This window comes from Sebastes fasciatus, chromosome 16 (genome assembly GCF_043250625.1).
Source record: "Sebastes fasciatus isolate fSebFas1 chromosome 16, fSebFas1.pri, whole genome shotgun sequence".
NCBI lineage: Eukaryota > Metazoa > Chordata > Actinopteri > Perciformes > Sebastidae > Sebastes > Sebastes fasciatus.
In genome coordinates, this window is record NC_133810.1 from 18587106 (window position 1) to 18608059 (window position 20954).

Genomic DNA, 20954 nt, shown 5'->3' on the forward strand with positions numbered 1-20954 from the left:
AATGGTACAAATATTGCGCCTCCTGCCATTTGAAAATGCAGTAGGCCATATCGCGTTTTCAATAAAATTTGGATTAGTTGTGCAGCCCTAATTTAAGGGCAGCCCAGTAGCTCAGTGGTACCTCTGCAGAACAAGAAGATCCAGAGTCCTTTCTGTGTCGAATTTGTGCAAGTTTCCTATGGGTTCTCATGCAGGTCAGGTAAACTGAGTCATTGCATGGAATAGGCTCCTCCCATTATTTTGACCATTTCTCAAAGAAAAAATGCAAACAAACTACTTAGAGCTGCTATAATTAATCATTTTAGATGAACAAACAATCAAATGACTACTTGTATGTGAAAGGGGTCACTTTTAGTCAAGAATCCACATACAAATATCACAGACTGTAGTTTTTCTCAGTTGTTGGTCTGTTAACACGTTGCTATGGTTTTCTGGACTGCAACTTTACTGTTTTGGTTCACTCACACCGCTCTAATCAGTGTTGTTTTTGGCTGCAGCAGGCAGCACTTTTTAACAAAAAAATCTCTGATAAACCCTCTGTACACTACCTGCCCGGCATTAAACATCAGACAGACAATTTTAGCGACTAGCTGGTGAACAGAATGGAGCATTTAGCAACTAAAGAGACAGACATTTCCCTCGGGAGTTGGTGGAGACCAAAAGTAGAGCTAAAATAGAGTGAATATTGGACTTACATTCATCAGGTGGCCAGAAACATGATTCCAGATGAATGATAAGGTTACTCCATGTCTGCTGGATGTGTAGATGGGCAATAGTTGGCAAACAAGTTTGCCATTTCAATTCGAAAGGTGATAATTTGTCAGATTGTTTCACAGCTTCCACTGTCCCCAAGTTATTGCAGTATGCTAAGCTTTCATATGCTCTTAAAGCCGAAATGTGACTTGGAAACCATAACTGTTGTGCAGTGATGAGGCTATAAGACTAGACTCTGTGTGTATGCCAAACGACCAAACCAAGTTTCCAAACATAGAGTCGCTTTTCTGCCTTCAGATCTTGTGTCAAATTTTAAATTGAAAAATGCAATAATCACTGCGGTCAGTGGTGGTTTGACAGTGGACCAACAGGGGTTAACATAGAACATAGATATACTGCAATTAGTGATTAGGTTTTAAAATATCACCCCAGGGAAAGTTCACAGTTTACAGCTGTAAAATTTCAGACCTCAATTTATGGAATTTGGGTTTTAGGATCTGTAATTTTCCATGTGAAACTTTTAAAAGGCTACAAATACGGGGAATATGTCATCACTACCCGGGGAGTTTTTCATGATCTTTCTCAGGGGAGGTTGGGGATGTAATTGGATTACATTTAGTCAAGACAGGAAGTAACAAAGACGCTTGGAGTACTAGTTGAAAGCATTGTTTGCTTTACGAGATTAACATCAATGCTATACATTTAATGCATTCCCTGATTATGTCAGTCCAGTTTGAAAAAGAAAAACATGAAACGCATAGCAGTTAGTAACAAGAACCATGTGTGTCGTCCATCTCCTCACCCCAACCCCCCCGATCTCCCCCCCCATTTCCCATCTGTGCCCTTCAGGCCCTCGTTTCAGTCACCTCCCACTTCCCTCTTCCTTCAGAACCCGTCTGTTTTTGTTTTCGAGCCCGGGCTCTTTGCACAGGAAATTGTATACATTGGGAGCATTCAGGAAGGCAGAGAGCAGCTTTCCCGTTAGCTCCAAGTTTGGGCACATGAAAAAAAATGGATAAAAGAGGTCAGTAATTCCTAAACCAGGAGAGAAACAGAAGTCAGCTGTTCTCCTCCCCGCACTTCACTTCCCTCCCCTTTACACAGTCGCAACATTTCAAAAATCCCTGCCACGAGTCCATCTCTAAACATAGAATATTCTCAAAATCTCAAAGTGGAAATGAGATTTAAAAATAAAAACTGATGTTCCTGAGGGGATTTGTTTCTCTTGATATGCCTCCTCAGCTCCAGAGAAGCCATTGAAAAGGGGAGACTGTGTGGAATGAAGGAAAAGAGGAGGAGATAGAGAGAGACTGGCTGGGGGTGAAAAAACAACAGGAAACCGACCGATTCTAATGCTGTTTCTGCAAATCCTTCACAGATAAAGCAGCGGACTGCCACGTCCCGGCCAAGCAACGCTCACACCATGACTTTTCTTTGACCATCACCTCAAGTTATGACAATCTAAAAGGACTTAAAGTTCAAAATGTGACGTCACTTCTGCTCTCAGCCTCCAACAGTGTGGTTAGTCAGAATGTGAGCGGATGCAGAGTTTTCGGAGCTGATTGCTGGGATTTCTATGTGGCTGCTTTTTTTTGACCTACAACCTCTCTCGGGGTCATATGGATCGATCGCCGTGCTTCCAAAGATCTGTTTGTTTTAATCATTGGGACTACTAACTGGAGACACATGAAGAATAAAGGGACTAAGCAGAAGTCTAAAAAGAAAGGAAGTGAAGATGCGTTCGGCTGTGACCTGATAGAACATCTCCAGAATTCAGGACAAGATGGTAAACTTTTTATTTTAGCCTTTTTTTAAATCTAACACTCCTTTAACAAGCAGCTATCACCAAACTACACACTATTTCTTTCATTTATTATTTGACCCATACATAGAGGATAACATTTATTCTGAAAATTGATCTTTATTAGTCATTTCCTATATTAATATAGCTATTATAACCTTTTACATACACATTGTGTGGTGAAATTAAGACAGAAAAGACAAAAAAGTGTCTTTATATAACAAATAGAGGCTTTGTTCAAAGATTACATCTATGAATAGTAGGTATACATGTGTTTTACATTTACTGTAGTAAGGCCATTCAATCACACATTGGCTGTATTTAATGGTCATTTGTGACTTTGGGTGTGGCTCTTACATTTTTTGTGTCAATTTCCTACGGTGACTATAACATGACTGGTTTAGTGTCTGACAAAAGACTGGGCGTGCTGCCGCTGCTGCCTATGGATGAGAGGAAATCATGAGTCAAGATAAAAACGGAATAGAAACAAAGTGTATCATCAAATATTCAAATAAGTGGTCAGGTTTGTTTTTTAAAGGTTATATTATTTCATCCCTTGTCTTTCTTCTGATCGTATGTTCTTTTGTTACAGCCATCATCTGTGATTTAGTTTTTTAGGAGCACCATTCTATGTTAAAAAAAGAGAAGTATCCCACGTGCAGAGGCATATGAATAGCTGTGTTGAGGATAACTTTAAGGAAGACCTTCTGGAGTGGACACACTGTAAGGCGGAGCGTTCGGTGCAGGAAGTGAGGGAGGAGGTTTGAGTCGTACCAGCAGACATATTGTGTTTTTAGATTGTTAAGAGCATTACTGCTTTTGAATATCATCAAAATCATCAAAAAACTTTTTTTTTTTTATTATTATACATCTGTGAGCAGGGTATTAAAGTGTACCTGATGCCCACATGTTCCCGGCATAGCTCTACTTTTGTGTGTACAGTTAAGTGTTGAAATAGATCCTAGTTACGTATCACAACTGCACAGAAAATCCAGCACAATGTGATGCTGATTTTTTTTTTCTTTACTCCACAAATGACAATGCAAAGTTGCACACTTACTGTATGCACTCACAATGTCTTGGTATAGGTGAGAGAAGTCTTTAAAGAAAGAAAATACTCTTGAACCTACTCGTTTGTAAGATTAAATATTGAAATATCTCAAATAATAATGAGTGTGATCAATAAACAGGGTATGAAACTCACACCTCCTGTCTCACACAGCAGCCCGGTCGCAGTTAATGGCGTATGAATGACACGGTAATCGCAAGTCATTTCGCGTGCAATAAGAATGCCGTTCTTGCTTTTGGTGTGTCATATGCCATGTAGTCTGTATTGACTGCAATGTAAACGCATCGGCGTAAATATGCTACGCTCAGAGCTAGTGATGTAGAATAAAAAGTGAGAAAGACTGTAAGCACATGACTTTCCACCACCTCCACTTTCCAGGAGACCAGTGTTCGTGTCTCAAAGTGTTGTTGAGTTATTTTGAAGTTATGTTAATGACGTTTTTTTCCAAACTTCTGTTACATTGTTTCCATGCATATTTTATTTAGTTTATGTATAAGCCCAACCACGATGTCTTTCCTAAACCTAATTAAGTGGTTTTGTTGCTAAATTTAACGGCCTCCATTACCGTAGTTTTGTTGAATGGCGTAAAAATGACACGCAAAAGAGCCTTACAAATGACAACCGAAAAGGCTAAAATATGTTCTCATGACACGCAAAATGTCCTTGTAATGTCATGCTATTTATACTCCCATGAAATCGGGTTGCACACAGACAAAAGTAATCATGATTATGTTAAATCAATGTAATCTCCTGCAACGGATCGTATGATATCTTAAAAAAAAAGTTATTTGCCCTTTTGCATTCATTTTCCTACGAATGTCCAGCAACACGTATCAATTTTCGCTCATTACATGCACACAGTCTTTTCAAAATGAACTTCAGAACACAGGAAACAACTTCCTTAAGTTTAGGCAATAAAACGTCTTAGGTTTAGGAAAAGATCATGGTTTGGCTCAAAATAACTCCGGAAGTGGCATTACTTAAGTACGTAAGTTACGTGACAAATGCATCAACACTGACTTATAAACAGTGCATTACTCTTCCTAGGTATAGCTACAAACAGTGTATGAGAGTTAAGTTGTTTATAACATTTGCTTAATGTTGACATTGTTAAACTACAATAATTTCATTAAAGCAACTCTAAATCAATGGATACCCAAACATGAGTCATCTGGAAGAGGAAATACACAAATTTAATCTTTTCACTTCACCAATTTTATAACAAGGTTATGTTAACCTGACCCTGCACCTTTAAAAGGTGCTTCAATCAACATACAACAATGTTACCGTAAAATACGTTTATAAAACTTGCCCAGAAGAAAAACTGCAGGGCTGTAAAGGGTTTTTGTATGGCCAACCACTGAGCAGCAGCTGCAGTTTCAACGTTTAATGGAACATTTAACATTATTGCAGGAACAAACAAGTTGCATCTGTTGAGCCAAATTGTAACTTGAAACTTTCCTCGCCACACACCATGAATTGATTTAATTTAAAGTGTCATCATAAAGTATCTTTAAAATCAGTCCAAACTGTACTTCTGTTGTCATGAGGAGGCAGAGATCCTCCCTCAGTGCAGAGACTGCGAGGCGCTAAATGAAGGCTCCAGATTCGTATTTGACCACAGGCATGTCACCGAAAAAACCCAATTAAGTCAAATAGACGACAATGTAAATGGCAGATTCTTGGTGTCTGTGGCGATTACTGAGAAATGAACCATGGCCCAAATTGTTCTTTAATTTAGTTTGCAAGATGGTCAGTTTATAATCAACAACAAGATACATGGAAATATAAGTGTAGTTAAAATGGAAAAGTCTACAAAAGTAACTACCAATAGAGTAGCTAATTATTGGGACATCATGTTATAAAATGATGTTCAATCATGCAGCCAAAAGCTTTAGCAGCGTGTCAGGCAGCATATGGAACTGAGACTGTTATTATAATACATTATTTTTTATCTGTGAAAGACAGTTATGTCATACTAACTATTGATTTTTACATGAATATCAAGAATCTTCTTTAAATCTGCACATAATTAATTGCTCATTACTACTTAATATCACGCACTGCTTAGAGCTTAAAAGTCAGTTTGTTCATGTCAGACTCTGAAAATGCTATGAAAATCTATTGGATCCAATTGAAAGTTATTTTTTATAGTGTATCTGAAGTTGCACTTGATTAATATTAATACTAAGCCAGGATGAATCAACATTTGATTTTCCCCTCATCTGTACCAGTCTGTTCCTTCATGCACACTCTATACAGAACTATAGTTGAAAGACAGCTGATCTTAATTGTCTGCATTTAAATAAAAAATCCAAATGCAATCAAAAATGTGTCACATTCAGCTTCAGAATCCACTTTTTTTGCAATCAATTGCTACTTTCAGTATTAGCTAAAGGGAAGTTGTGGCCAGACTGAATCAGAGCATGTGATTTAGCTGTAAAGCCACAGTTAAATCTGTTCCGATTTTCTTTTTAAAGTGCAGGTAAACCCAGTTGTGTTTACTGTAGTCCAGAAAGCTGTGCAGGTCAGTGGTAACATTTCAAAAGCCGTTTTCTATTAGAGGAAATGTCGTAAGTAATACCAGCTACAAGGACTGGGTGTGTCAACCTTCCTCTGAAACAAACAAACCATTTTTAACTTCCTGTCAAAGTCCACCTACAATCAGTGGCCCTAAGGAATAGAAAACAGACATAGTGGAACAAACCCTATATACCATGAAGTCAGCCTTACAGTATGTGCATTGTTACCGCTGCAACATTTGATTTACAGGTCTTTCCTTCTCCCGCTTTTAAGGTTTCATTTGACCATCAAGACTAAAAGTATACGACTAACACAATGTCTTAACTTCAGTTCCTCAGGTTCTGAAGAAATGTGCAGAGTTTATTGAGGAGCATGGGATTGTGGATGGGATCTACAGACTGTCGGGGATCACCTCAAATATCCAGCGTCTCAGGTACTCATGCAACATGTACAGTGATGCCTTTGAGGCATCAACAACCTCACGTCATAGAAAATATTAGACATCAGGTGATAAGAGTTATGATTTTATTACAAAGCAGGAGTGTTTAAACCTTATATTCGCTATAATTACTGGTGTATACCACCTGTTAAATTAAAATGAATGCTACTCTAAATCAAATATTATCTCAAATCATGCCTAGCTACTTTTTTTTATCCATGCAGGCTGAATAAATAGTCATCGTATCTTTAATGTACATCATATTTTTTTCTTAGATTAGCATCGAGTCTGTTTTTTTTTTTGCCACAACTACATTAGTCGACTGGATAGACTTCAATCTAACAAGCCACATACTGCAACAGTGCTGTAGTTAGCAGGGGTGGCAACAATCAAAGCATTCAGCTAATTGTGTGTGTGCGTGTGTGTGTGTGTGTGTGTGTGTGCAGGCAGGAATTCTGCTCCGAGGCGTGCCCTGACCTTACAAAGGAAGTGTACCTCCAGGACATCCACTGTGTGGGTTCCTTATGTAAGCTGTTCTTCAGGGAGCTACCCAATCCTCTGCTCACATACGAGCTATACAGCAAATTCACTGTGAGTACAGTCGCATTTACAGTTAAATCCTGCGTGGCCTAGAAGTGGTTTTACAGCAGATTTGTGCTTTACAAACAGTAATTAGTAACAGACAGAACGGCAACCCCAACACCCAACGTCAATGAGCAGTACTTACTCCACATGGTCCCTCACTATATTTGTGTCAGCACTATAAAGATCTTATTTATTATCATTTGTCACGAGTGTGACCTCATCTCCCTAGCTCACTATTGATCAGCTGTTTTCATCTCCTCCCTGGAGGAGACAGTACCATTAGCAGATGAATTATGATCTGTTTTATCTTTTATGTGAGTGTTTTTTTGTTGTTGTTGGGGGCCACTCTGTTGCCAGGCCATTTGTTCTGATGCACTATATAACTGGAGAGCTGGGTTTAAATGGCAGGTCCATCTGCGTTCTGTTACGTTTTTGTTGTTTTTTTCAAATGAAAACGCCCACTCAGCCATTGCAAAATCAATGGTGTAGGTTACCAAAGTAAGCTAATCAAATCTAATCAATAAGGTTATGAATAATGTGAACGCTAGCACCAGCTGAGTCAAAGTTAGCTGTGCTAAGTTTGGATATAACTGAAAGAGTTTATTTTTTTAAGTGGGGTTGTATGTATACTCTGGCGATCTGTGAGGTAAAATTACTGTTTTTGTGAATGTAGTCTTGTGGCTTTGAAAGAGAGCGATATAACGGCTTCAGTTACCGACGGAACGGGCTGTCTGACGGCGAGGTAAAGTGGCTGTGGATTGGAGTAACAGAAAAAAATATTTTAGCCACCTAAAAAAATCAATATCAGTTTAAAGCTTAAGTAGGCGAGACTGGCGCAAATATGATTAAAAAAAGTTATTTTTACAAAATGGTCGCTATATTGTGACAGTAGTACATGAAAAAAATCGTGTGCCTCTGTGTACTCCGGTGTCCGAACTACACAGCCGGCTGTCAATCACTCGCGACCTCCGACCAAACGGTCAAACTAGGCAGCGCTGATCAAATATGAATCAATATTATGTTACATTAATGCCTATTGTTCCCCTCAAATGTTTTCAGAATCATCTTGTAGTGCACGGTTTAGCTGTAAATTGAGAAAATTTGTGCCGCCGCCATTGTGAAATCTGGTGAAGGAACGTCAAGTTCCGTCTACATGACCGGAGCACAGCCAATAGGAACGATTTTTTAAAGCCTGAAAACAGAGCCATGAGGAGGTGCAGAAGTTTAGTTATCTCTCAGAACACTTGAATTACAATATGCTGAAAGGTTATTATGAAATATTTGCCCAATGATGCCAAAAATATACTGCCTACTGCCACTTTAAGCGTACGCTATGTTTAGAATATTTTTATAGCTTTAACTTGCCTTCAGGATGTATATATACTGTAAATGTAGCAGCCTCATAGTGCAGAAACCTACATCAGGTCACGTGGAAAAAAAGTTTTTAGAAGGGTATGGGTAAATCATTTTGACACTCAAACATACATACTCTGACCAAAATTTGAATGTTTGGTTTTGAATACATAAGGAACACCACTGTGAAACTACTTAATGATAAATAAGTATCATATATATATATATATATATCTGTTTATGTCTTTAAAGACAAACACATTTTTTCACTGGCCCTTTTGGATCACCGGGGGGGGGGTTTAAGTTTAGCTAGAAAGAGCAAAAACATTAAATGTATAATGAGATCAGGTCAAAATTTAACTGGCAACAAAAATGGCCAAAACTGGGGTGACACAATCTGTAAATTTAGTACCAGAGAGAAACATTTTCTGACTGAACTGCAGAAAGAGACTTTAGAGAGGAGCAGGAGAAAAGGAATACCAAACTGTAAGACCTGGTTCATGCTTTCTGAGTAGCTTTCTGTGTACCTTGACGGGCCATTAGCATACCTTGGCATTCATGCATTTTGTGCTACTCGTGCCTGAAAACTCCAGTACTGCAGTGTTTTAGGAAAAGTAAGTCCCTCACATGGCGTAATATGAAAACACACCAAAACCCAGTTTCCCTGTTCTCGCCAAGTAGTCTTGGAAAGAATGTGAGCATTGATCAGGATCTGTGCATTTTCAGATAGGTTGAGTGAATTATTGGTTAAAACATCTGTGTGATCTGGACTTATGTTGACGGACAGAATGTAAAATGTCATTATAAGTTCATTTTTGTGCTTCGGCCATTAGACGTAATGGCACAAGAGCACGATTTAACAACTACGTGACTAACAAATGCAGCTAACACGCTCAGCTGTTTGGGCCTCAATTGCATTAGTTTGACTGCACGCACTCCAACATGTCTGTTTACATTTGTTGAGCAGGGATAACTGGGTTGGGAGGCTTTAACCTACAGTTCATCAACACATCAACCCTACTGGGAAATACAGAGGTTAGATGTTATGTTAGTTTAAGGGTATGTATGCAGACAAATTAAAGATCATCATCAGACAGAATTTCAAGAGAGCTGCAGAGACCACAAGCATAAGAATTCAGTTCATATTTGGGGTTAAGTATCTATTGGAAGTAAAGTCTGAATCACATTATGGTTTTCTAAACTGAACTGAAAATAAATAACTAACGTAATGTTGGTTAGGCACAAGAATCAAGCATGAACTCTAAATGTGATTTTTTTTTTTTTTTTTTTTTTTTTAACATGGACATCTTTCTGTTTTGCACACAGGACGTGGTCTTGATCCAGGGGGATCATGAGAGGCTTTTACACATTCAGGGTGTCATCAAAGAACTGCCGACCCCTCACTTCAGGTGAACTTTGGCCCCCTACACTCTCTTTTCACAGCAGTAAAGACAACTGTACAACTAACTGTCCTGTTTGCCAGGTTTTACGAATAATGTTGTGACAAGAAGTGTTTGTCAATTCTCCTCAGGACTCTGGAGTATCTTACTAAGCACCTGGCCCACCTTGCCACCTTAAGCACCCAGACAAACATGCATACACGTAACCTGGCCCTGGTTTGGGCTCCAAATCTATTACGGTGAGTTTAGCTTCACAGATGTACTTCAAACACTTGACCCATAAAATTAAAAAATAACCTGCAATGCAGAAGGAAAGGCAGAGATACTTCTCAGTCTAAAAGATTTGAATTTGTACTTTTTTGCTCTGGACCAGTGTGTTCCTATTAGCAGAAATGGAATATGTAAGGCAACGGTCTGCTATAAAGAAATAACAGACAGTAGAAAACCGTGATTGACCAATAAGAATTGAGTATTCAACAAAGCTGTGAAATAAAATGTTCATAACTATGTTTTCATTAATGTATAATCACCTGAAACTAAGAATCGTGTTTTAGTTAGCTTAGAATGAGCCCTTCGTATCTACATAGGTAGCGGGTCCTCTTTAGGGAGTCCGCCATGTTGCTCCGCCATGTTTCTACAGTAGCCCAGAACAGGAAAAACCAAACACTGGCTCTAGAGAGAGACTTTCATGTATTTACATTGCCTGAAGGCCTCCGTAATTCTCCGACACACTTGTGAAACTGTGGTAAGGTAAGCCACGGAGTGCAAAACCATGGTAACACCAGCTGCCGTCTGACTTCTGTTGCTCTTAAAGTAGTGTGATTACTGTAAGGATGGCTTCTGAGCGAGGCCAACAACGTTACCATGATTTTGCACTCGGTGGCTCACGTTATCGCAGTCTTGGAAATGGAGGAGTGAGCGGAGGTGTATAGTTGGTTGCAATCTGCAACCACACCACTAGATGCCACCAAATCCTACACACTGCACCTTTAACTTAGTATTCATACTGAAAGTTTTTGGAAAATATGCATTAACAAAACTTTTTTTTCCAGAAATTCAAAGGATTTTCATATTTCTTATTTTCATCTGTTATTTTCTCAGATCTAAAGACATTGAGGGGTCATGTAGTAATGGAGAAATGGCTTTCCAGGAGGTGCGGATACAACAGTCAGTGGTTGAGTTTATTCTGAACCACACAGAGGAGATCTTCAGTGACTCTGTGCAAATCAAACCCAAAGAAGGTATGGCATTCAAATGAATACTCTTTTGTGGGAGATTTGTTTGGCTAAAAGATTTGCTAAAATTAACTTATACTTCTCCAGGACCAAGTTTGATGTGTGGGGAGAAGAAGTATGCCACGCTCCCGATCAGTGGCCAGTGTGGGCCGATGAAACTGATGAGCCTGGAAGAAGCCCAGGCCCGTTCCTTAAGTCCAAACCATCCTGTGCATAAAGAACGTCAGCGAGAGAATAGTCTGCCTGATACCAGTACTGCCACGCTCTACCACACCGTCATAGACATAGACAGCAAGTATGACACATTTGGATTCAGTCCATTGAGAGTGTTCGATTCATGTACGATTACTGTATTTACTATGCATGTATTACTGTCAGAACGCTGGGCTTGATGATCTCTGTTGATCTGTTAGGAGAAAGTTTTCTGGGAAATCAAAGAAGTGGAAGTCCATCTTCAACCTGGGACGGTCTGTGGACTCGAAGGGAAAACTGAGCCGGAACGGCAGCGTGTTCATAAGAACACAAGGGACAGGTAAAGAGTCTGATGACCTAACAATGTTAACAAACTCTACACATTTTTAAATTCAAATTTCATGATGAGTTTTTTGAATTTTTTTAAAGGCCCCAGACACTTCAAATATTTAGTCAAAGTTCGATAAAGCTGCAACAATTAATCGATTGGTTGTCAACTATTAAATTAATTGCCAACTATTTTGATATTCGATTAATCAGTTTGAGTCAATTAAGAAAAAAAAGAATGAATATTTTCTGGTTTCTTTACTCTATGACAGTAAACTGAATATCTTTGAGTTGTGGACAAAACAAAACATTTGAAGACATCTTTGGCTGTGGAAAACACTGATAAACATTTTTCACCATTTTCTGACATTTTATAGACCAAACAACTAATCGGTTAATCGAGAAAATAATCCACAGATTAACCGACAATGAAAATAATCATTAGTTACTGCCCTGAAGTGTGATAATGTTATTGTTTTTTTCAACAGAAAAGGCATCTCTTCGTCCATCCAGGAGCATGGAGTCCTTGTGCTCCTTACCAACAGGTGAGGCTAAAACCTAGATACTTCAGTTTTAACACAGAGCTAAATTAATGTGATAGTGTAACGCTTACAGTACATAATTTTTTACCACGCAGATGATGATAGAACAGAAAACAACGGTCCAGCCAGTGGATCCGGCAGCATTTTTGTTCCAGATGTGAAATCCAGAACGCTGGGATCTGACTCGCTCTACGACCTGAGTGAACACGACCAAAACTGGGAGTTTAAAGGGATAAAAGCTGACGGGGCAACAGGTGGCTGGAGCGCTAGCATGGACCAGAAGGGGTCACCAGGTGCCTCCGCACCCCCTCAAAAAACACTGCCAGAGCAACTGAAGGTGTTCAAAGGTGACAACCTCGGCGGCTACAAGCCCACCTCTCCGAAAAACAGGAGGATGTTGTACTCGGGTTCCTCCCACAACAGCTCATCACGGCCCTCCTTCCCAGGAAGCTTCTTCCCGCTTGAGATCTCGCCGAGGCATCAGCGCAGAGCCGTTAACATATCTGAGCCTTTTGCTGTGTCCGTGCCCCTGCGCGTGTCAGCCGTTATCAGCTCCAACAGCACGCCGTGCAGGGGGCACGCCAAGGACAAAGCAGCTACTCTGAAACCCTGCAAGGAGAGCTCAGAGCCGAGCTGCAACAGTGGAAAGAGCAACACTTTCCCCCAACTGGAACCCAAGAAGCAGGAAGCAGCGGAGAAGAAAAACACAGAGGAGCCGACCTCCGGAGTTCCGCCAGAGGGTGAGGACATATTATCACATTTTAAAGTGGCTTGTTGTTACGTTACATATTAGAGTCATACATGTATAGAAGGATGTCATGATAAATCATACTTTTTTATTCAGATGCAGGCAAAGAAATGCTGCAAGAAGGTCAAGGAGGGGTGAATACTTCTGAAGTGGAACCAGCGTCCCGTGCAAATGCAAGAGAATGCAAAGTTGCAGCGCCATCTCCTGGGAAAGAAGTGCACAACCAGCAGATAGCTATGCAACTGGTAAATCGTGTAGTTAGTTGTGCTTCCCACTTCAGCAGAACTGCAGACACTTTCAGGGCTTAAGTTTTCTGTTGATTTTTATCATCAAATTACGTTTTTCAAGATAAAAGACTAAAAATACTTTGGCTTGAACCAGCACATAGGAATGATTATGTGTTTGGTTTATAAATTAATGGTGGAACCATCTTGGTTATATTTAATCCTTTCTGTTTGTGTTTCTCATTTATACTTTCTCAGGACAAGGGATCTTCTACTGGGAAAGAGCTGTGGTCTGACCTCCACCAGGAACTGAAGATAACTGAACCTGAAATCGACCTGCTTGATGAGACTTTTAAACCCGTCTTCGGCTCCAATAGCACCTGTGAGGGCACGAGGTTAACGATGGACGTTAAGTCAAAACGAAGCCGCAGCTCCCCGTCTCTGTCGTTGTTATTTAGGGAACAGTCTTCGAATACCTCTCTAAGTGATCGTATAATCGCCACTGGATCAGACTCTGCAAAGAAACAGCCCTCAGAGTCAGACATCTTATTTTCTCTTCACAAAAGCACAGAAAGCGCCGGCCCTGCTGACATGGTGGTAGAAAAAGAGAAGAAGCTGCATCTAAACATCACACCCTTAAACAAAGATGACACCAAACTGTGCCAACCTCCTTTAAAGGAAACCTGTTTAGATGAAGTTATGAATCCTTTGACGATAGAGAATACTCCAACGGTTGTAGGCTTCTCGGGAGCAGATGATACCAACAAACAATCAGAGAAACGTGAAACTCCTCATGGAGACAAAAATGTCTCCTGTGATGGAGCAAAGAAGAACGTGATTCCCGAGTTGGAGGTTATTCAGAGGCTGTCGGTGTGTTTGGAGGAGAGACGTAACACCTTGGTGCTGCCAAACCTCGACAACGACGAAGGGAATGGAGGAAACTTGGAGGAGCTGGACTTGGTGGAGCCCTGGGAGGATTTCAGCTCCAACAAGCAGTGGGTTACCAGTCCTCTCCACTCACCTGACATAGAGGAATTGTTTAACCAGCTATCGCCCTTTGGCTCTTGTGGTGAAACTCAGATTTCACCTCCTTCAGTTGATAATAACAAACAGTCTCTCGTTAAGAGCACTGAACATTTCTCAGGAAACATTCCTCAAAGTAGCAAACCAGAAGCTAAATGGACGTATTTGCCGTCAGGGGTCAGTGTGAATAACACAACACAACCTCACGCAGGAAAATGCAGCTCAACAAAGCAGAAGAATACAGCGTCATCTCAGAGGTTTTACAGACAGATGTCTTATGAGGCGGAGAAAAGAGAGGAAAATTGCTTTTCTAAACACAGACCGTATTCACTTAATTTAGACCTGGGGCAGCGATGCATCAGAGACATTTCTAATCAGCAAAACCGCAATTCATCAGAGAGAGGACTACTGACCTCCTCTGAATCTGTGAACACCAGGCTGCCCTCAGAATTGGAGTTGTTTCTGAGCGATCGGCAGGCGCCGCTACGCCGAAATTCAGCCCCAGTCAGCGTGTCATCGGTGCGAACAGCCTTTATGATAAAAACATGCCAGGCCAAGGCTGTGCCCGTCGTCCCTCCCAAGGTGCAGTACAGTCAGATACCTCCCTCCAGACATGAGAAGGACTTTGACGCAGCGAAGGAACAAGACAAGGAGCACCCTAAGGTGAGTGCAGAGAAAAGCAATGCTGCACCTCCTCCGATGATGTCTGATCTAAAGGAGGAGCTGGAGAATAAAGAGCCCGCACCCAAACACCAAAAACAAGTCGCAGAGTCCGTGAAGACCACATCTACTCCAGAGCTGCCGGTCATCACAAGGAGACACGCGCCCAGTCTGGAAGTGTTTGTAGATTGTCCCAGGCCTAACAGAGGGAACCTCCACCAAAGACCGTCCTTTAGGAACAGACAGAGACCTCAAAGTCTCATCCTGCTCAGCCCTCCTTTCCCCATCATGGACTACCCACCGTTAGGAGACGACGGCAAGCTCCTCTCGTCCATCAAGAGCCTGAACGACACGTCAGCAGTGAATGTCTTTTCCAAAGAGATGGCGGACAATTTCCGGACGCCGGAGGGGATCGCCCTTCAAAACAAAATGACTATTCCAAAAAGTGGACAGAGACTGGAGACGTCGACCAGCTGCTTCTACCAGCCACAGAGGAGGTCGATGATATTTGACAGCAGGAGCCAGAGACAGATCGAGTGACTGGAGGTGCAGTCACCAACTACGAGACTGGCTGTGTGTAAATAGATACAGTATACAAGGAAACTGAAGGAGGATGATATGATAACCTAATGTAAAGCACAGCATTTTGTTTGCCATGATTCAAGCATTTGTTGAGGGATGAAGGCTTTGTTAAATTTAGATTCTGTAGTATTTGAGTTAAGGAAGACATGATGTATGTGGAAGCCATTGAAGCTTGATTGAGATCTAGGGCTGCAACTAATTAACTGTTTTTGATTATCCAATAATCTGTTGATTATTTTCTTAAATAGTTGATTTTAGTTTAGTCTATAAAATATCAGAAAATAGTAAGTAGAAGAAAATTCAATTTCCCAGTCCCCAAGCTTAAGTTTTCAAATGGCTGGTTTTGTCAAAACAACAATCGAAAACCCTAAAATATTCAGTTTATTATCATACGGACTTTAAAAACATGTAAAAAGGAAGTTCAACAAGAAAAATCTTAACTCAAGGTCTTCTTACTTGATTTTTCAAGAGGTTTCAACCACATCTAAAAGTCGTTCTCAGAAGATGGAGTAGATTCAGTTATCATGGAGATAGCTCACTATGCAAGCTCCATCCACTGAGGAAGACCGTGAGATGTTGTTGAAATCTCCTCAAAAAGCTAGTAAGCGGACCTTAAATTAAGTATTTTTTGTCTATTTCATAAAGATTAATTGTTAATACGTTTCTTTCAAAAATAACTTTCTTCCAGGTTTCATTGGAGCAAAAAGGTCACCATGTTTCTAGTGACATCACCGGAAATTTGGAGAAAAACCTGCTTGTGTCAAGTCAGGGGCTTCAAATTTATTTTTTTATGTCTCTACAATATTTCAATATTACTGGATTCTACTAGGGCACCCTCAGTTTTAGAAGAATCAGAATAAAGTCATGTCAAGTCATGTGTGTTATGACATATATTTGGATTATTTGAATTTAATGACCTGTCAACAGCCAGAGTTCATTCTGAGTCAGATTACGAATTCTTCACATAAATATTCATGTCTGAACTGAATTTATCCTCAAACATTAAGGGCTCTGGATACAGGACTCTGGATACAGGAAGTGTGCAGGAAAGTTAACAAAAACTGAAGGACAATGAAACTGTTAAACAGTTAAACAGCAATGACCTTGATCATGTAGATGAAGATATGTTTATTTATTCTTTTATTAACATACACATGACATGAAGTGAACTTGATACGTATATACTGTATGTAGTTATTGGCTCCGTGATAAGCTGATGTCAATGTGATTTTTTTAAACTAATATTTAAAAGGATTTTCTTTTTTTTCTGATTTAAATATATCGCAAACTTATCTGATAGTATTTACCCACAGAAGAACTTTAATTAATGTGTCTTTATTTTCTGTAATTGCTTTGTATTTTATGGCCATCTTTATTCGTTGTTTGGTTTTTGACAATAATGAGAAACAGCTTTGTAGAAAAGTGTAAAGAGTGATAGAGCTGCTCTGCTGACGGTAAACTGGGGGTCGACTTTGTGCACGCTGACTGTATTTCATGTGTCTGAGTCAAAGTCAGATGATGGCATCTCCAGGTTTTTGTCTCTTATCTTTGCATTTAACAAACACGGGATCTGATGTATTTTGCTTTAGCGCCAATGAACATAACATAGTTTTGATGTTAAAGGAGGCTACAGTGTGTTTTCTAAAGATGCGGACGTGTTTTTTATACTGTAGTTTGGATGGACTGGATGAATGATTACAGTGTTTTATCAGAAAAAATGTTTGAGAAATGAGATATAAGTTTTTTTTTTAAATCTGTTTTGTAACTTTTGTATACTTGTTGATACTGAAAATGACTGACTGAAGCGTCTGTATTCATAGGAAAAACAACTGAACGAGTATTTTGAGATGAGAGTTTTGCCTGAATTATCTGATGGTGACACCTGAAGTATAATGTACATAAAACACTTGATGAGTTTTGTTACAACCGAAAGTTATGAGAATAAAAGTTCTAAAAATTACGAGTCAGTAGTTCTGCTAACATGCATCTCTCATTAAAACATAGAGTAAATGTATTTATTTTATATTTATATATATATACACCTATTTTTTCCCTACTTGTGTCTATTATTTACCTTTATTTGTCCAGCTTTGTTGTCCTTGTTCCTAGCTGTTATTTCCATTTCCGTGTAAGTACACCTAGAGAGATGCAACAAAATTGAGTCAAATTCCTTGTACTGTATGTGAACACATACTTGGCCAATAAAGGTGATTCAGTGTCAAGCAGTGAAATTCAAACAAACTGGTGGAATCCAACTCATCACCAAAAGGAGGATTTTATTTTGTTAAATGTTACTTGAGGTCTCCACTTTCACAAGCAGATGTTTAGCCTTTTATATATATACTGTATATATTTGTTGTCTGGGGGTTTAACATCATTCTGAGGGGACAAAGACTGGGTGACAATAATTACAACAACAGACATCATGTGTCATCAGTGCCATTTCAAATTAATATTACACTAATGACATCTCTAAGTGACCTGTTAGTCAGAATGATTGGTTTGGGTACTCAGAGTGACAAAAAAACTATGAAGATTCTTATTCAAATATTACATGAAATATGAGCTTTGTTATTGACTACAGTGTTCTTGCCAAGTGAAGCGCACTTTTAGCGATTTTGTGAAACAGGCCTCATACTGTACAATAGAAGGTACTCAAGTTATTAAAGGTGCAGTGTGTAATATATGGCAGCATCTAGCGGTGAGGTTGCAGATTGAAACTAATCGAGACCTTATTGAACTTCTCTTGTGTGCCAAGTGTGTCGGAGAACTATGGTGGGAGACGCAGAAACGTGAATATCTAGAGCCAGTGTTTTGTTTGTCCATTCTGGCCTATTTTAGAAACATTGCGGCTGGCTCCATGAAGAGGACCCGCTCCCCATGTAGATATAAACGGCTCATTCTAAGCTAACAAAGACACAACAATTTTTAGTTTGAGGTGATTATACGCTAAAGAAAACAGTTATTAATAATATATTCCATTTCTGCCAATAGATCCCCTAAATGTTACAAAGTGTTCCTTTAACTTTCCTCTGGACACTTGTCTTTTCTTCTTCCTTCTTCCTCTTCCTCTATTCAGATCTCTGCTAAAGCACTTCTATAGGTATCGAGCTTCACTTCTGTCTCCTTTTGACATATTTTATGGAGACAGTGTCACACAAGTTATACATGTTCAAAGATGTTGTCTAGTGCATAAGTGACTGTCTGTTTTGTTAGTCCAACTTTCTAGCAACATATAATATCATCTGCTAAATTTCACATCATAATTTTAGATGGAAATGCACCCAGTTTTTCCTGAGAACTTCTTCATAACTTTCCTTCAGAAGGCTTCTCACTGAGAGGAGCAATATAAAAGAGGCTGTGGTGCTACTGCTGCTGTGTGAATGAGGAGCATTCAAGGGGCCCCCCCTGAGACTGATGGGGCCCTTTGGAGTTCACATGTTATTCCAGTTACATGTGGTGTGCTTGGGACCTACAGAAGCTTTTGTGTTCCTATATCTAAGATAGTTTACTATTCAAAAATAATACTGTAGGCTACAGGGAAATTCTGGTTTAACTATTAATACAAAAAAATGGAGAGAAAAAAATCTCCAAAGTATGGTTGTGCAGTTAGCTCTGGTGTTTGCCACCAGATGACGCTCCTGCTCCACACTGCGTATGTGAGCGAGCCACTAAACTGCGGGTTAAACAGACAGACACAGCGACAGTGTGCGTGCTTCAGGTACATTCAGTGCTCCAAACTACCCAAGAAATACTGTGGCCGAGGAGGGAACTTAAACTGTCTTTATCTACTGACGAAAACACCGTCACTCTGTGCCCCAATAGGTTTTTGGGTCTATGTGTGCGCGCGTGGATAATGCGCACTGAGTGCGTGCGCGTAGCTTCCCTTCACCAAAGACCTTGCCTCTGTCTCCATTCTCAAAATCTAATTTCAACTGCCTGATTCTATATTGCAAAAACCACAGATTAAACTGCATAATTCATATTTCTGCTGTTTGCCATAATACAGATATACAATAATACAATCATACAATACAGGAGGACTCACCAGTCATGATGCAAGTGTTTGTTTTAAATAATAAACTATTATATAGTGGAGGACATGGTGCAAGAAAATATCTTACAATATTCTTATTTTTTTTATTGGCTACAGTCCCTAGAAGTTGATTTTACAAGTGTTTTACCTCAGTGACCAGATAGGATATGCCTCTCGTTTCTAGATGTCTCTGCTGAGTATAATATTCATATTTACATGTGGACTAATGAATGAAAGTCCACTGTAATTTTTACCCAAATGTCACATCAAATATTTGGACGGGAATCCCCATTGAGAAGCATTCACTTTGGAGCTTTGGCGCTTGCAGAGGTCACTTCCATGTCTGCGCAGTTCATTATTTGTCGACCTTTGACACTGCTTGTGTTTGGGCCGAGAATTAGAAAGGCGCATTCTCAAGCACGCTGAAAAAAAAAAAAAAAAAAGGCAGAGCACGGTGCGCGCGTTGAATATTCAATTAGAGGGTGAGAAAGAGAGGAGAAGTGAAGCTGCGTGCCAGTCCTTCATCTTACATTACTGATTAGCTGTTAAACACATTCTATACAGCTCAATGGGTTCACATGTTGCAGCAGAAAAACAGTGGTTTCCTTTCTCGCCACTTCAGCAGCAGGCTGAACACACTTTGTCCACACTAACAGCTCCATAATGAAACATTTTCCATTTTTTACCACTTAAACCACAGTCGTTTAAAAAAATAAAGCATCTAGAGCAACTGAGACTGTTTCCAGGTCGAGTTTGGATGAAGCTGTGCCAAAATATAAGAAAACCCCTTTTATACAAGCTATGAATTAAATTCATATTTAGCTGCCTTCCCGATGTTAATGCAGAAATAAAAAACATTTGCCATTTACAATTCATACACAAAAATACGCACAATTATATACTTATATCATATTTCCTTCCAATTTCCTGGCAAAAAAACAGCTGCACGCCAAATAAAAAAACGCCAGCAAACACCATAAAGTAATGCAATATGAAGATAAAAGTGCACTAAACTATTAAATGCTTGTTTGAAAAAAACATCCTCTTGAAAATAGCATTCACTCTTCTGACAATAACTCAGTACTCCACATTTAGAAGCGAGGTTGGAAAGCCTGGAGCAGCAGGCAGTTTTGTCCTTTAAAAAACGAGTAAACAAACACTTTATAAATGTACAAAAGTGTTAAAAAGTTTATAAAGTATTTGGTTAAAGTTTGTAGGTTAACACTTTGGGTTTACTAAACACATTTACTAAGCTGGATAAGTTTAAAGTAGTTGAATGTTGCAGTGCCACAGCAAGCCACGCGGGTTCCAAAAGGAGCTCTCATTGAGAAGCCACGTGTCCGTTTCCAAAGCCTCTCCAACTTAACCACCTCCTTTGTACGACTAACCCACATCGGCAGCGTCCCTCCACATAAAGGGATTTGCAATTTCAAGATATTTCAGCTTAAATGTTTTTGACAGTTCCCTCGCTTTTACCTCGGCTTGGTTATTTTAACTGTGC

At 39.7% G+C, this 20954-nt stretch overlaps 2 protein-coding genes across 4 annotated transcripts in view; one reads left to right on the forward strand and one right to left on the reverse strand.

Moving 5' to 3' along the window:
* kif20a (kinesin family member 20A) overlaps positions 1-20954 on the reverse strand; it is a 119795-nt gene that overhangs the window by 46847 nt on the left and 51994 nt on the right. Inside the window, exon 3 of one of the 2 annotated variants that reach the window (XM_074611698.1) lies at positions 17492-17555. The exons of the other annotated variant lie outside the window; for it this stretch is intronic. The gene's annotated coding sequence lies outside the window, so the exon portion shown is untranslated. The remainder of the gene's footprint in view (positions 1-17491; positions 17556-20954) is intronic. 2 annotated transcript variants of the gene reach the window in all.
* Positions 1847-17377, forward strand: arhgap31 (Rho GTPase activating protein 31). 2 transcript variants are annotated; one of them, XM_074611696.1, is made up of 12 exons: positions 1847-2500; positions 6438-6540; positions 6993-7137; positions 9811-9893; positions 10016-10123; positions 10986-11125; positions 11207-11414; positions 11533-11651; positions 12127-12183; positions 12276-12920; positions 13031-13173; positions 13411-17377. In XM_074611696.1, exons 1-12 carry the CDS (start codon positions 2401-2403, stop codon positions 15373-15375), a joined length of 3816 nt encoding a protein of 1271 aa, XP_074467797.1. In that variant the 5' UTR covers positions 1847-2400; the 3' UTR covers positions 15376-17377. The 2 variants fall into 2 exon arrangements, with proteins under 2 accessions (XP_074467797.1, XP_074467795.1); XM_074611694.1 differs by having other exon boundaries at positions 1849-2500; positions 13025-13173.